The following is a 15,044-nucleotide window of genomic DNA, read 5'->3' as shown; positions in this document are numbered from 1 at the left end:
ACACATCACAGTTCCGTTGCTTTACCTGACGAGGTGATGACTGAACTCTCTCTGCCCGTTCCCCTGGCCATCAGTGCCAGGTGCTGTTGGGTGTCCTCACTTGGTCCTCAGTCCCCTGGGGCCCCGTGGTCATCATGTCTTCTCTCCAGTGTTAAAGGGCCCACCAGAGGCAAGTCTAAGCCGCCTCCAGGATGGATCTCAGTATTTGCCTACACGCTTGGAGCGGCACCTGGACAGGTGGACAGAGGGACCAGCCCCTGGTCTCGGAGGGACTCAGTTCCATCCCAGCCTTCCCGCATCTCTGCCCTGGTTCAAGGAGCCCCACCCTCAATCTAGTGGCTGCCTCTAGTACCCTCGAGGGTGGGCACAGCTCCCCACACTCCGCTGCCGGCTCCATACCCTCTGGCGGAGGATCTGTCCACAAGCCCCTGAGCATCTCTGTCGTGTTTTCCCATCTTTGCAGTGAGGATCTCTACTGTCTCTGTGCACCGGGTCCCCCCTCCTCATTCAGTCCCTGGGGACTCTGTGTGTCCCAGCAGGTGGGCCTGGGGCTTCTTCCCTGCCCTTCCTACTTCTCCCCTGCTTTGCTGGCACTCCTGGCCTCACCCAAGAGCAGCCCCCCTCATCACTCTCTGTCTGTTCCTGGAAGCCCAGAGAGGGGTAGGGAGGAAAGTTCTAGAAATCCAAAGTCCTGGAGGATGTGACCTGACCCTCAGACCCTCCTTACCGTCCATCTCCCTTGGAGGTCCCCCGTACTTCTCTGTCCAGCCCTGCATGTGGGTGGCTGTAGCCCCGACACCGGTGTCCAGCATCTCTAAGCCAGATGGCCTCTTGCAGGCACCCGCTGTGCCCTAGTCTCATCTATGAAATGGGTTACTCAACAGCTGATCTCCTCCTCGGCTGCTGTGAGGGTCAAGTCGTGACGAACAGGAGGTAGGTACCCTGTGTAGTAGCTCTCTGTGCGTGCTCAGGACCTGGCGGGAAGGCATGACTGGGGTCTGTAGGACCTGGAGAGTGACGCTTCTCCCTGGAGTCGCTGCCCATTCCAGGAGGTGTAGGTGACTAAGGACCACACTGATGACGACCAGCACGCAGCACCTGGAGAAGTGCCGGTCAGCTATGCCCCATGCAGGCTGGCCTCTGCTGAGCCTCACGGTCTTTCAGCTGTGTGTGTCTCCATGGTGTCCAGCAGCCCCATTTCAAAGGCCACAGCTTTTCTCACCTATCAGAAGAAATATAAAAGGTCACCAACCTTGTGGACGTGAGGGAAAGCAGTTTGCCCAGGAATTCCAGAATGCCAGCTGGAAGGAATAGAGGACGAAGGGGGCAGTTGTAAACACTGCACCGTGAGCCGCAGAAGAGAGAGGTGTGGGCCTGGAGTTGGCCTCTGCGTGAGATTTGCTCTGCCTTGTTGGTAGGACACATCTGTGTTAGGGTTCTTTCACGCTTGGCCATTCAATGTAACTGATGTATTGCTGTAGAAGGACTTTAAGCTTTGCTGAGCATTCCAGAAATTTCTTGACGGCCTGCCTGTCTCACAGTCCTCTCTTTGAAAGTCATGCACAGGCCTCTTCCTGGTGGTGGCCTCTGTCCAGGAGTTCTATGTCTCTGACCACGAGTGCCTTGGTGGGGAATGGAACACCATCACCATGGAAAATCGCCACACCCCTCTCCCTTGTCCAGGCTCCCGTGCACCGTGCCGGACAGCAAGCATGTCCAATGAGCACAGAACGCTCCTGCCACAGGGGTACATGGATAGCCAGGGCTGTGTGTGGGAGTGATCCTGGCATATCTGCAGATATGGCCTGGTGCTTGTGGACTGGTCGGATGGCACAGGTGGCAAGAGTCTCGCGGGCTCCCTCTTAGCCCAGAAGGAGAAGGTGGCTGCTGGTTAGGCACCCTGGCCTGCACTGAGGTCTTGGTGTCCGGAAGACTGATGGAGCCACGGTCATGCCGTGAGTGAGGAGACCGCCTCACGTTCCGTCTGCTCCTCTGTGCACATAGCCACATTCCACGGGGAGGTGACAAGGCATCTGCGATGGCGCACGGTGCTGGTACTTGGCTGTGGGATGCACAGGTCCAGTAGCACTGGTGCCCCTGCAGCACTGTGGTCTGTGCTGGGGGTCCGTCGGCATGCAAAATCAGCACAGACCCTGGTGCATCAGGCAGTCACCAACAGCAGTGCTGGCCTCCCTCGTCTCAACCCTCCACATAGCCCTTCCCTCCTGGTCAGGTGTCCTGGGAAAAGCCCTGCGGGCTTGCTGCCCCTCCTTCCTGCCCTCAGCTCAGGGACTTCTGATAGCACAGGGGTCGGGAGTGTGGTGCCCAGCTGGCCTCCTCTGGGGGTCTCTGCCTCAGTTTCCCACCAGTTCCCTGAGAGTCACAGTGGCACTTCCTCGGGACCCTTGAGGGTTAAATGAGTTAGTGCAGGTAAAGCCCCAGAGCAGGCAGTCTGTGCCTCGGCTGCCCTAACAGCATCGCACCTGACCCTCTCTGTACACGACTGAGGCAGCTTCAGTGGGATCTCCAGTGACTTCTCAGTGTCCGAACCGTGTGTCTGTCATCGTCATGCCTCCCCTTGCTGCGGCACTTGGGACCCTTGTTCTTCCTCCTCTCAGCAGCTCCGGGGTCTCCTCAGTCTGTAGCGAGGGGCTTCTAGGTAGGAATTACGTCATCGGGAGAGAGGCCGCCACGGGCAGAGTGGGTGAAGGGGAAGCTGCACACTGGAGGTTGCTGTCAGGGGAGGGGCCCGCTGTAAGAGCGTGGTGAGGACAGGAGTAAATGCATGTCTTTGAGATCTATGGGAGGTCTGCCAGCGCGACCCGGCGGCCACCTGCACTGACGCAGCAAAGGAGGAGGCGGTGGGGATCCACCGTTAGATTCCTGAAGCCATAAACACCCAGCTGGAGTTGTGTCCTGGGCCATTGATAAGTGGTTCTAGGAGGGGCCTTAGCTGGACTGGGACAGACCAATGTCAAACTTACAAATGTCCTCAAGTGGCTGAGGAAAGGACACCAGCAGTGATAAAGACTGAAAGTGGAGAGAGGAGCTGAATCTTAGGCGTTGTTTCCCTTGGATGCAAACCCCACCCTCCTGTGCAGGATGGTCCATGCATTACCCTCAGGGCTGGGCGGTGACCCACTAGGTCTCGGGTCGGACGCGTCAGCCAGACACCTAGCAGCCAAGCCCTCCCAGTGACCAGCGTGCCCTGTTCTGCCTAACAGCAGTGTCCGCGCATTGAAGGAGCCATGTGGCAACACCACCCCCAGCCTCCCCTGGGCCACTTTGCCTCCCAAGGCCAGGTGCAGCCCTCAGTCAGGTCCCTGCACAGGGAGGTCGGTGTGTTCGTCTCAGGTAGAGAGAGCTGAGAAGAGTTTGGAATTTGCATAGTTGATCAGATATTTGTTGAGTTTCTCAAAGGTAGAAGGTGGTTCACTTGCTCCTCTCCATCTGGAAGCGAGGTGGGAAAGGAGTGGGCAGACATCTGGGGCTCCCGTGTGTCCATGTCGCCGTGACCGCACGCGGCTTTCTGCGGTTGCTGGTGGCCGTGTCAGCGCTGCTTCTCCCTGTGTTCCAGGGAAACTCCAACAACATAGCCACAGTGGACATCTCAGCGGGCTTCGTGGGCCTGGACACCTACATGGAGGTCCCAGCTGTGTTCCTGACAGCGTTCGCCACGTTCGCGGGGCCTGTGCTGTGGGCCAGCCACTTAGTGAGCTTCCTGAGCTCAGAAACCAGCAGGTGAAGCCCCTTTTTTGTCTTTCAGCACAAACTCTGATGGCAGGGTGACAGTTTGAAGAGAGCGCGTTGCTCCAGATGCAGGGTTCCAGACCCCAAGGACTAAAGGTCTTCCTCAGTTTTCTGTTCCCTAAATAAGAGTGGAGAGTCCACAGCATGTGGGCCAGAGGCCGATGCAACTGCAGGTCTGTGGCCACCCTGTGTCAGGATGGCTGGGGGGGCTGGGGGTTATCCAGCTGCAGCTGCTATCTTCCAGCTCATACCAGGATGTGGTGTCCAGGGGCACAGGAAGGAAAATCCCTTCTTGGTTTCTCTGCTTGCTGGTGGGGCGGGCAGGGAGGGGCCCTCCTTTTGGGGCATGAAGACAAGACATGCTGGCTCTCACCTCCAGGGTCCCTGCTGCAGAGAGGAGCCTGCGCAGGCCTGAAGGGCTTCACACTCGGTGGCCGTGCCCTCCTCTGCCGCTGAGAGGCCCCCTCAGGCTGCACATGGTCCCCCAGACCAGTGGGGCAGCCCACCCCACCCCCCTGCCCATCGTGCTCCTTGGTGCTTTCTTATTTGTTTATGCATTGGTCCTCCCAGAAAGGGGGCTTCCTAATGCGGGGACTCATGGTCTCTGTGCACCACAGTAACCCCAGTGCCTGGGTCCAGCCTGGCAGAGTGTGGCTTGAGTGGTATGTGGTCACTTTCCTTCTGTAAAATGGGGCGATGCTGTTGCCTCCTGGGTTGTGGGGCCTGCATGAGGAGTCCCACAGGGGCTGCAGGTCGTGTGAGCAGCCATGCAGTGTCTGTCAGGGCTCCCCCAGTGCCCCGCTCCCAGAAGCACCTTTGCATTTCTTAAGCTACTCAGTTGACATAATCCACAGGCATGCCCCCCCCCCCCCCCCGCCAGATGCCAGCATCTTGCTCGGGTGCTGGACCAGCCTCCACATGCTGAGTGGGCCATGGCACATGCAGGGCACAGCCAGTTAGGGAGACCCCAGAAGGACACTGTTCCTGCCAGATGTCCCACTGTGTCTCCAGTCTTCCAGGGGGGTGTCATCTAGGGGAGGTCAAGGCTTCCTGTCCCTGTCACTTCTCTGGCCCCCACTTCTCTGCCCCCTATTAAAAATGCAGCCCTTGTTGTGGTGACTGTTGACCCCATGTTTGAACCTCCCTGGACATGTTCAGGCCCCACCTCTCAGGATAGCACTTGGGGGGCCCCACATAGTTCATGGGATTCCTCTCATCCTCGCCCCAGACCAGCTCCTGGGACCCAAGCCTCAGTGACCCTTGACTTGTGCCCCCAAGTTCCTGTCCACAAGCCACCATCTTCTGCCATTCCACAGTTACATAAGGGGTGAAGGGGAGTGTAGGTGTGAGTGGGGTGACACTCTCAAGTCAAAGTTTGGAGCAAGAAAGCTAGTAAAGGCTTCAGCTGTAGAGCACAGGCTTCCTGCTTTAGTCTTCTGGCCTTCCCTCTGAACTGCCATGGCTGACACTCGGCTTCTGAAACGTGGGCGTCTCTCTTCTCCAGCTGGTATTCCTGAGGACAAGGGAGATGCCTTCAAGTCACCGTGTCTTCCTCAGGCACACACTTTGGGACCGTCTAGGATAGACTCCTCTTAGAGTCACTGCTGGTCTGGTGGTCAGCACTTGCAAGCCAAGGTGCTGCTGGCTGGAGCAGAGGGATGTTCAGGCTCTCATTCTGTCTGTGAACCCACGTGGGCTACAAGACCACCACTGAGCTCTTGGTCCTCTCTCCAGTAGGCTCCTTGATGTCTCTGTGACTGGGGTTAGGTCGGGTTGGGAGGCCTCAGTCCTCATCCGTGCCATGATGTGCTGGGTTGGCCTTGGAGAGCTTATCTGCCGCAGCGCTTGTGGCTCTGCTAAGCGCACCGTATCTGGCTCTGCTAAGCGCGCCGTATCTGCAGCCTACAGATCAGCTGAATGGGTTAGAGCCGGGGAGGCTGAGGCCAGACGGTGAGAGCCTGGGCTTCTACGAAGAACAGCGTCCTTGGTGCTGAAATCACAATTTGATTTTCCTGGCACTTTTCATCTGTGTCTATTGGGGAGGGGAAAAAAGACAAAGCATTTTTTAATAAGCTAAAAGCATTTTAACTGGCTGGGAAGTATTATATGATGTTTTCCCTAATTAAGGAATGTTTCTCTTTTATTTTAGAAAAGGGTTTTCTTTTTCAAAAGCTTAAAACATCAAGTTTTACTCGTTGGTTTTGGGCGGGGGGTTTCAAAGTCAGGACAGCTACAGCCAGATAAAAATGGTAGAAAAAGAAAATATTTCTAATGGCTCAAAAATTGGGCCCTGGGTGGTCCATGTCCCTTGGCTTCAGGACCTGGCTTCGGGTCTGGAGCCTGGTGGCATGGACAGCCATGGTGAGCCAGGCTGCAAGGCCTTCATCCATTCCCCTACAGTGCACCTTGTTCTGTGCTGAGGCTGTGGGAATGGTGACCCTACTGGGTGTTGCTATGGAAGGAAGAAACCAGAGTCTTCTAAATAGGTAATGTTTACTTTGTGTGAAATTGAAATGCCAGGAGGGGCAGGGTCCTGGGAGCTCCATCTCCCTCACTGTCTGGTTAGCAGGCTCTTGGCTGAGCACAGACTCCATGACAACCCTCAGGAGAAGGGTAGCAGAGCCATGAAGCTTTTCCCAAGAGTTTCCCTCACCAGGTATTGGTGCAGTGGCCCTTGAGGGAGTTAATGAAGTAATGTCCCAGCCCAGCTCCCTTGAGGTCCTCTGCCTGATGGACTGGATCTTGAGTGGGATCCAAGGTACAGGTGCAAGGGTCTCCCAGAGGAGCTCATGGTCTGGTGGCGGTAGAAGAGAGGTGAGTTCCATGCTGAGCATGTCACAGAGATGAGGTCAGAATGCTAAGCCCCTGAGTCTGCTGGTGTTGGTCAGGATGGCCTCCTAGAGAAGAGCATGTGGGTAGAAGTAATCACAACCTGTCAAGGGAGCAGGAGAGGAGCACATGCACAGGGACGAGGCCACAGGATGGTGTGCAAGTGGAAGCAAGCGGAGTATGTACCCTGCCGGGGGGCGATGCAACAGCCAAAGAACCCACAGGAAGAAAGGATGGGCACCAAAGCCCAAGATGGGGAGCCAGTTAGGGCAAGGTGAGGGCACAGTGGGGAGCAAGAGCTGTGAGCATGAGGGGCCAGGCATCCTTTGGCCCAAGTGGCTCTTGGCACCTTTTCCTTGACATTGAGCACACCGAGGGGATCTGAGTGGAACCAGGTAGTGGCGCTGAGTCACTAGGCCTAAGGAGCCCCTTTTTGGAGCACACGTGTGCACACACCCATGCACACACACTCCTTCGCCTCAGGGTCTTTGCTCCCCCTACACAGAAGTCCTCATTGCTCACCCTTCATGTCCAGACCCTTCCCGGTGTGAGCATGGTGCCCTAGGCCCCCCTGAGCACACAGACCATCTACTCTGGTGGGTGTGCTCGCTCCCCAGCTGGGACTCCAGTAACTCCAGGTCCACGTGCCCATAGGCAGGTGTGCTGATGTGAGTCCTGCACGGTAAGGATGGCTGCGTGTGTAATGGGGTCGTGCTTCAGGAGAGGTGGGCAGCAGTGACGTGTGGCGTGTGCCAGCCCCGGAAAGGCCACCCACACTCATCTCCGTGTCTGACTGGAGGCATCAGAACTGGAGCTTGGCTTTAACCAGAGCCTGGAAAGCCTGGCCTCTGAGGATTGGTGAGGTGAGGTGAGTGAATGATGGAACTTGTCATTTTGGAATAAGCACAGTCTCCGGAAGTTGTCTTCAAGAATAGGTTAGATTTAGGTGACGATCGTGTTGATGGTTTGAAAAGAAGGGGAGGACACGCGCGTGCATTGAGGGCTTGCGTGTGTTTGAGAACGCTCTTCATTGCTGGTACTTTGCTCAGCACTCTCAGCCAGTGTCCCCAGACCAGACCCACCAGATGCTCCGCAGGGCAGCACGAAGCAGAGGTCAAAACGTGCATCTCCTGCTGTGTGATTTCCTTTTCACTCTATTTCATAACACGTGTGCTGTGTTACATGGTAGTACATGCACATGATTTTTAAACATAACTGTGGAAAATTGGGGGATGCACTTTTCACAAATATTTTGCAGGTTGAGGCACTGGAGAGTGACAAGGCAGCCACCTGCAGGTGTTGTCCCTCCGGTGGGCTCCTGCCCACCAGACTGACCAGATCGGGTGGGGGTGTCCCAGGAACAAGAGCTACCATGGTCATTTTCAAAATGAAAATATTGATTACATGTATGTTCATGCCTTGTACGATGCAAAAGTGGTGTATACTGATACACGTCCCTCTTTGTTAACAGCGGCTCTGCGCTGAGTCATGCTTGCTTCTGCTACGCACTGATATGTTCTTTCCCCGTCTCTGCATATATCGTTTTGGTGACATCGCTGCGCTACCATTTATTTATATGGAGTGTGTTTTCTCCGAAACTGCTTTATGAGGGAATGCACATCCTCATCACGGCCGCCGTCTGTGTGTTCTTCACAGCCATGGATCAAACCAACACGCAGTCGTAGACACGGGGAAGACCATGTATTTGTAAAGTCCACTATTCACTTCATGCATTTGGGTAATGAAAAAAATCTGTCTAAATGCAAGAACATTCTAGAGAAAATTGTGAATGCTACCAAGTTGATGAATAGCTTCAGTGTCTCTCACTGCTGTACTTGAATGTAGATTAAATAGTTGTTTAAAAGTCACTTTAAAATATTTAGTTTGAATATGAATCATACTCCCCTGTTGACAATCACTCCGTAAAGTTCTGAACTTTTAATTTCCTCTGGATAAGAGTTCAGTCAAGTATGTGTGTTCAAACTGATGAACAAAAAGGTCTCGGGTTTATCGTGGTGTTTGTGGACTTCAGAGAGCCCGGGAACTCTGGGAGAAGAGTTACCTGCTACCGGGGTTTACCTTGCAGAGTCCAGACCCCTTAATGACCCTAGAAACCACTGGAGGTCCCAACGAAAGTTAGCGTGTGTTACGTCTTCAACGTTAAGATGTTTCAAAAACTATTCATTGAAAGTAAAGACAGAAACTCATTCCATCTTAACACAGAATATTTTTAAGAAACATAACTTTCCAAAACAAGAGTACGTGCTGAGGAGAGTTGCATTGTTTCACGTTTTGCACGTCTCTTTGGCTGGGTTAGATTCTGCGTTCCGTCTGCTGTCATGTGTGTTTGAAGTAGTCACACAGATACATAGTTGGGAAAGGGAAGGATATTTTTTTATTTAAATTCAATTAATTAGCAGTGTGTTATTAGTTTCAGAGGTGAGTGATTAATCAGTCTCACATAACACCCAGAGCTCATTACATCACGTGCCCTCCTTCATGCCCACCACCCAGTTACCCATCCCCCCCTCCCCTCCAGCAGCCCTCCGTTTGTTTCCTATGGTTAGGAGTCTCTTATGTTTGTCTCCGTCTCTGATGAAAGGGAAGAGTATTTTAAAATCCTTCTTCTAATCACCATGGGTGTTCTTTTTGAGACGACACTAAAGCAGGACAAACGATGTTTCCTTAATGGTTAATTGGAGAAAAAACAAGTGTGTGCAAAGTAGGTGAAGCCCTGTCTGTACCTGAGGGTGACAGGATCACCTGGTTGACAAGTTCCCTGTCTGTGTAAGATGTCGCTGGGGGGAGCTGGGTGCACTGTACGTGGATCTTTCTGTATGATTTTTGCAACTTGTTAGATATAAACTATTTGAAAATAAAAGTTATTTTAAAAAGGAAAAGATGAGTTGCAACGTGGAATCTGAAACCGTGTCAGTGCACTCGGTGTGCTGCCTGATTAGGCTTCACCGCTCTGTACTGCTTCCCAAATGGGTCTGTTCCCCAGGCTGGGTTCTGTAGTATCACGTGAAAATAACACTTCCCTGAGTCACGTAAGTCTTCCGGACGGTGACACCGTACAATGTTCAGTACCAGAAACCACTTGTTACGTTGCCAGCAGTCTCCTCAGAAAAGTCTTCCAGCCTTGGAAGTTCACAGTGGCAGACGCCAGGTTTTCCAAAACTCTTTAACTTATATAATGATCTGATATTTGTATATATTGCAGAATGGTCACCACTATCAATCTCGTTAACATCCGTCACCACACACAGTTACAATTTTTTCTTGTGATAAGAACTGCTGTCTTTGAGATGTATAATACAGCACCTTAAACTGGAGTCACCGTGCTGCACATTATATCCCCAGGACTTATTTTGTAACGGCAAGTTTATACCTTTTCACTCCCATCACCCATTTCACCCACCCTCCACCCCTGCCTCTGGCAGCCACCCATCCGTTTTCTTTCTTTTTTTTAAGGGAAATATTTTGGTTTTATTTTAAAATAATTTTTTAGTAATAATTTTTTATTATGTTAGTCACCATACAGTACATCCCCGGTTTCCGATGTAAGGCTCGATGATTCATTAGCTGCGTATAACACCCAGTGCACCATGCAATACGTGCCCTCCTTACTACCCATCACCGGCCTATCCCAATCCCCCACCCCCCTCCCCTCTGTAGCCCTCAGTTTGTTTCTCGGAGTCCATAGTCTCTCATGTTTCATTCCCCCTTCTGATTACCCCCCCTTTCTTTATCCCTTTCTTCCCCTACCGATCTTCCTACTTCTTATGTTCCATAGATGAGAGAACCCGTATGATAATTGTCTTCCTCACCCATCTGTTTTCTGTATCGATGAGTTTGGTTTTTTGTTTGTCTAGATTCCACATGTAAGTGCAATCCTACAGTATTTGTCTTTCTCTGACTTATTTCACTTCACATAATGCCCTCAGGATCCATCTGTGTTGTCACAAGTGGCAAGAGTTTCTTCTTTTGTGTGTCTGAGTAATTGTGTGTGTGTGTGTGTGTGTGTGTGTGTGATGTTTTCTTTATCCATTCATCCATCAGTGGACACTTAGTTTGTCTTCATATCTTGGCTATTGTAAATAAGGCTATGAAAGCAGGGGTGCAGATATCTTTTTGAATTAGTGTTTTTGTTTTCCTCAGGTAAATACCCAGAAGTGCAATTGGTGTATTATATGGTAGTTCTATTTAACTTTTTGGGGAACCTCCATATCATTTCCACAGTGGCCACACCAATTTACATTCCCACCAACAGAGTTCCCTTTCTCCACATCCTCACCAACACCATTGTTATTTCTTGTCATTTCGACGAGAGAGTGTTTCTTAATGTACAGATATTTAATATTTACATATACTTAAGATTTTTTATCACTTTCTAAAATTGTTTTTTCTAGTATAGGACATCTCCCACTTAATCCATTCTGAAAATCCATTGTTTCATGCTAAAGCACTAACTGGGGATCTGTTTTCCATTATTTTAAATCGAAAACTATGAAAATGCAATTCATGTCATACCCAAGCCCCCAACTAGTTCCCTAAAATGTAACTACATATAGGAAAATGTCTACATGTAAGTACCGTGCTATCATGTTAGGGAGCAAAATGCTTAAAACTGGCTCCTAGCTACCAAATAGTTAATACGGTTATTAACTGGTGTCTTTTTTCCTAGCTTTTTAAAATAGAAATTTAGAATCATTTTAAGTCATTTTTCCTCTCCCATATAAGCATTTAAAGCTATAAATTTCCCTCTTATTTTCACTATATTTACAAATTTTCATATGCTGCATTTTTATTATCATTCAGTTTGAAATATTTCCTGCTTCACTTTTATGGCCTAGCAGTTGGCTCATCTTCATGAACAGTCCATGTGCAATAGGGGGGAAAAAAAAGTAAATTCAGCAATTGTTCGATGTGATGTCCTAGAACTATTAGGTCAAAGTACTTGTCAATCAGACCTTCTGCATCCTTACTGATTTGTTTTCTACTTATTCTTTCAATTGCCAAGAGGATAGCTAAAATTTCTAACTATAATTGTGGATTTATGTGCTTCTCTCTTATATCTGTTAGTTTGTGCTTCATGTATTTTGCATTTCTATACACCAATAATGAAGTAGCAAAAAGCAAATTAAGAAAAAAATTCCATTTCCGATTGCACCAAAAGAGGATAAAATACCTACAAGTAAATTTAACCAGGGAGGTGAAAAACCTATACCCTAAGAACTATAAGACATTGAAAAGGCAACACAAACAAACAGAAAGATATACCATACTCATGGATCAAAGTAATATTGTTTAAAATGTCCATATTACCCCCCCAATTCTACAGATTTAGTGCAGTTCCTAACAAAATACCAATTGTATTTTTCACAGAACTAGAACAAATATTCCTCAGATTTGTATAGGACCACAAAAGACCTTAAATCACGAAAGCAATTTTAAGAAAGAACAAAGCTGGAGATATCACAATCCCAGATTTCCAGATATATTATGAAGCTATAATAATCAGAAGAGTATGGTACTGGCACAAAAATAGACATATAGACCAATGGAACAGGATGGAGAGGCCAGAAATAAACTCAAGTTTATATGATCAATTAATCTATCACAAAGGAGGCAAGAATATACAATGGTGAAAAGACATCTATTGTCTCTTCAATAGATGGTGTTGGGAAAACCAGACAGCTACATACAAAAGAATGAAACAGGACCACTTTCTTACACCATACACAAAAATAAATCCCAAAAGGATTAAAAACCTAAATGTGAGACCTAAAACCATAAAACTCCCAGAGGAGAACATAGGCAGTAATTTCTTTATCGGCTGTAGCAGCATTTCTCTGGATATATCTTCTCAGGCAAAAGAAACTAAAGCAAAAATAAACTATGGGGACTGCACCAAACTAAAAAGCTTTTGCAGAGTGAAGGAAACCATCAACAAACAAAAAGGCAAGCTACTGAATGGGAGAAGATATTTGCAAATGATGTATCTGTTAAGGGATTAATATCCAAAATATATAAAGAACTCTTACAACTCAATACCCAAAAAAAAAACATTTTATTTTATTATTTTTAAAGATTTGTTTATTTGAGAGAGTGTGTGTGTGTGTGCACGGGGTGGGGGAGGGGACAGAGTGCAGAGCCTGACACAGGCTCAATCTCATGACCCTGAGATCACAACCAGAACTGAAATTAAGAGTCAGACGCCTAACCAACTGTGCCACACAAGTGCCCCCCCCCAAAAAAAATATTTAAAAATGAGCAATGGTCCTGAACAAACATTTTTGCAAAGCAGAAATACAGATGGCCAACAAACACATGAAAAGATGCTCAACATCGCTAATCACGGGGAAATGCAAATCAAAACTACAATGAGATGTCACCTCACACCAGTCAGAATGGTTAAAATAAAGGCAAGAGAGGTGCCTGGGTGGCTCAGTCATTAAGCGTCTGCCTTTGGCTCAGGGCATGATCCCAGGGTCCTGGGATCAAGCCCCGCATCAGGCTCCCTCCTCTGCTGGGAGCCTGCTTCTTCCTCTCCCACTCCCCCTGCTTGTGTACCCTCTCTCACTGGCTGTCTCTCTCTCTCTGTCAAATAAATAAATAAAATCTTTTTTTAAAAAAAATAAAGGCAAGAAATAGCACGTGTTGGTGAGAATGTGGAGAAAAGAGAAAACTCTCATGCACTATTGCTGGAATTGATAACTGATGCAACCACTATGGAAAATATGGAGTTCCCTCAAAAAATTAAAAACAGAAATACCATACAATCCAATAATTCCATTCCTGGGAATTTACCCAAAGAAAATGAGAAACTAATCCAAAAAAGTTATATGCACCCCTATGTTTATTGCAGCATTATTTGCAATAGCCAAGATATGGAAGCAACCTAAATGTTCATTGAGAGGTGAATGGATAAAGAAGATGCGGTATATATATATATAGATATAGATAGATAGATAGATAGAGATAGATAGATAGATAGATAGATAGATATACATTAAAATATTACTCAGCCATAAAAAGAATAAAATTCTGTTACTTATGACCTAGAGGGTACTAAGTGAAATGTGCTAGCAGAGAAAGACAAATACCATATGATTTCACTTACATGTGGAATCTAAAAAATAAAACAACAACAACAAAAACAGAAACGGACTCATAAATACAGAGAACAAACTGGTTGCCAGGGTGGGGTGTGTAGAGACAGGCTAAACACGTGAAGGAGATTAAGAGTACAATCTCCCAGTTATAAAATAAATGAGTCAAGGGGGTGAAAAATACAGCATAGGGAATATAGTCAATAATATTATAATAACATTGTCTGGTGACAGATGGTGACTACGCTTACCGTGGTGACCACTGTGTAATGTAGAGAAGTGTTGAATCAGTATGTTGTACATCTGAAGCTGATACAACATTGTATGTCAACTATGCCTCAAAATAAACTTTTTAAAAATATTTTTAAACCTGTTATTAGACACATGTACATTGATATTTGTTATGTCTTCCTGGTATATTTACTTTATATCATTATGAAATCTACTTTTTTACCTCTGGTAATGCTAAAGTCTATTTTATCTCATTAATACTGCCACTTCAACTTTTTTTGATTGGTGTTTGCATATAACTTCTCCACCCTTTTGATTGCAACCTACTGTGTCTGTATTTAAAGTGTATTAAGACTCCTGTAAACTCAAAACTTAGGTCCTGTTCTTTTATCCAGTCTAACAGTCTCTGCCTTTTAATTGGAATATTTAGTCCATTTACACTTAATGTAATTATTTGTAGTGTTGGATTTAGAGCTGTGACTTCTCTATTTCACTTTTTGTCACTGTCATTTATTTATTTCTTGCCTTTAGATTAATTTAATACCTTTTAGTATTATATTTTATTTTCACCATTGTCTTTTATTTTAAAAAAAATGACTGACATTATCTTTTAGAATAATTTTAGATATACAGAAAAATTCATTGGGAAGTTCAGAGAGTTCTCATATTACAGTTCCCCCACACATAGTTTCTTCTAATAACATCTTGATTTAGTGAGGTACACTTGTTAAAATTGGTGAGCCAATGTTGATACATTATTATTAGCTAAAGTCTATAGTTTACATTAGGGTTCATTCTTTGTCTTGAATATTTTATTAATTCTGATAAAGTGTAATGACATGTATCCACCATTATATTATTATATAGAATAATTTTACTGCCCTAAAAAATCCCCCGTGCTCCATAGATTCATCCCTCCCTCCCCCAAAACCCTTGGAAACCACTGATCTTTGTTCTTTTCCAGAATGTCATACAGTTGGAATCGTACTGTATATATGTAGCCTTTTTTTAAACATTTTATTTACCTATTAGATAGAGAGCACGAGCAGAGGGGAGGGGCAGAGAGAAGAAGGAGAAGAAGGCTGTCCACTGAGCAGGGAACCCCATGCAGGAATCAAT

The 15,044-nt window shown here is 47.5% G+C and overlaps 1 protein-coding gene across 2 annotated transcripts in view; it reads left to right on the top strand.

Moving 5' to 3' along the window:
* Positions 1–9,477, top strand: part of PIGG (phosphatidylinositol glycan anchor biosynthesis class G) — a 42,759-nt gene extending 33,282 nt beyond the window's left edge. For both annotated transcript variants that reach the window (XM_040625231.1, XM_040625230.1), the window contains exons 12-13: positions 3,578–3,741; positions 8,051–9,477. In XM_040625231.1, the coding sequence (XP_040481165.1) occupies positions 3,578–3,741; positions 8,051–8,264 (378 nt within the window). In that variant the 3' untranslated portion in view covers positions 8,265–9,477. The remainder of the gene's footprint in view (positions 1–3,577; positions 3,742–8,050) is intronic.
* The last annotated feature ends 5,567 nt before the right edge of the window (positions 9,478–15,044 follow it).

The sequence above is a fragment of the Ursus maritimus genome, unplaced genomic scaffold (assembly GCF_017311325.1).
Source record: "Ursus maritimus isolate PB19 unplaced genomic scaffold, ASM1731132v1 scaffold_8, whole genome shotgun sequence".
NCBI classification, from domain to species: domain Eukaryota; kingdom Metazoa; phylum Chordata; class Mammalia; order Carnivora; family Ursidae; genus Ursus; species Ursus maritimus.
The sequence above is the reverse complement of the archived record's forward strand: the minus strand, read 5'-3'. Positions and strand labels throughout refer to the sequence as shown.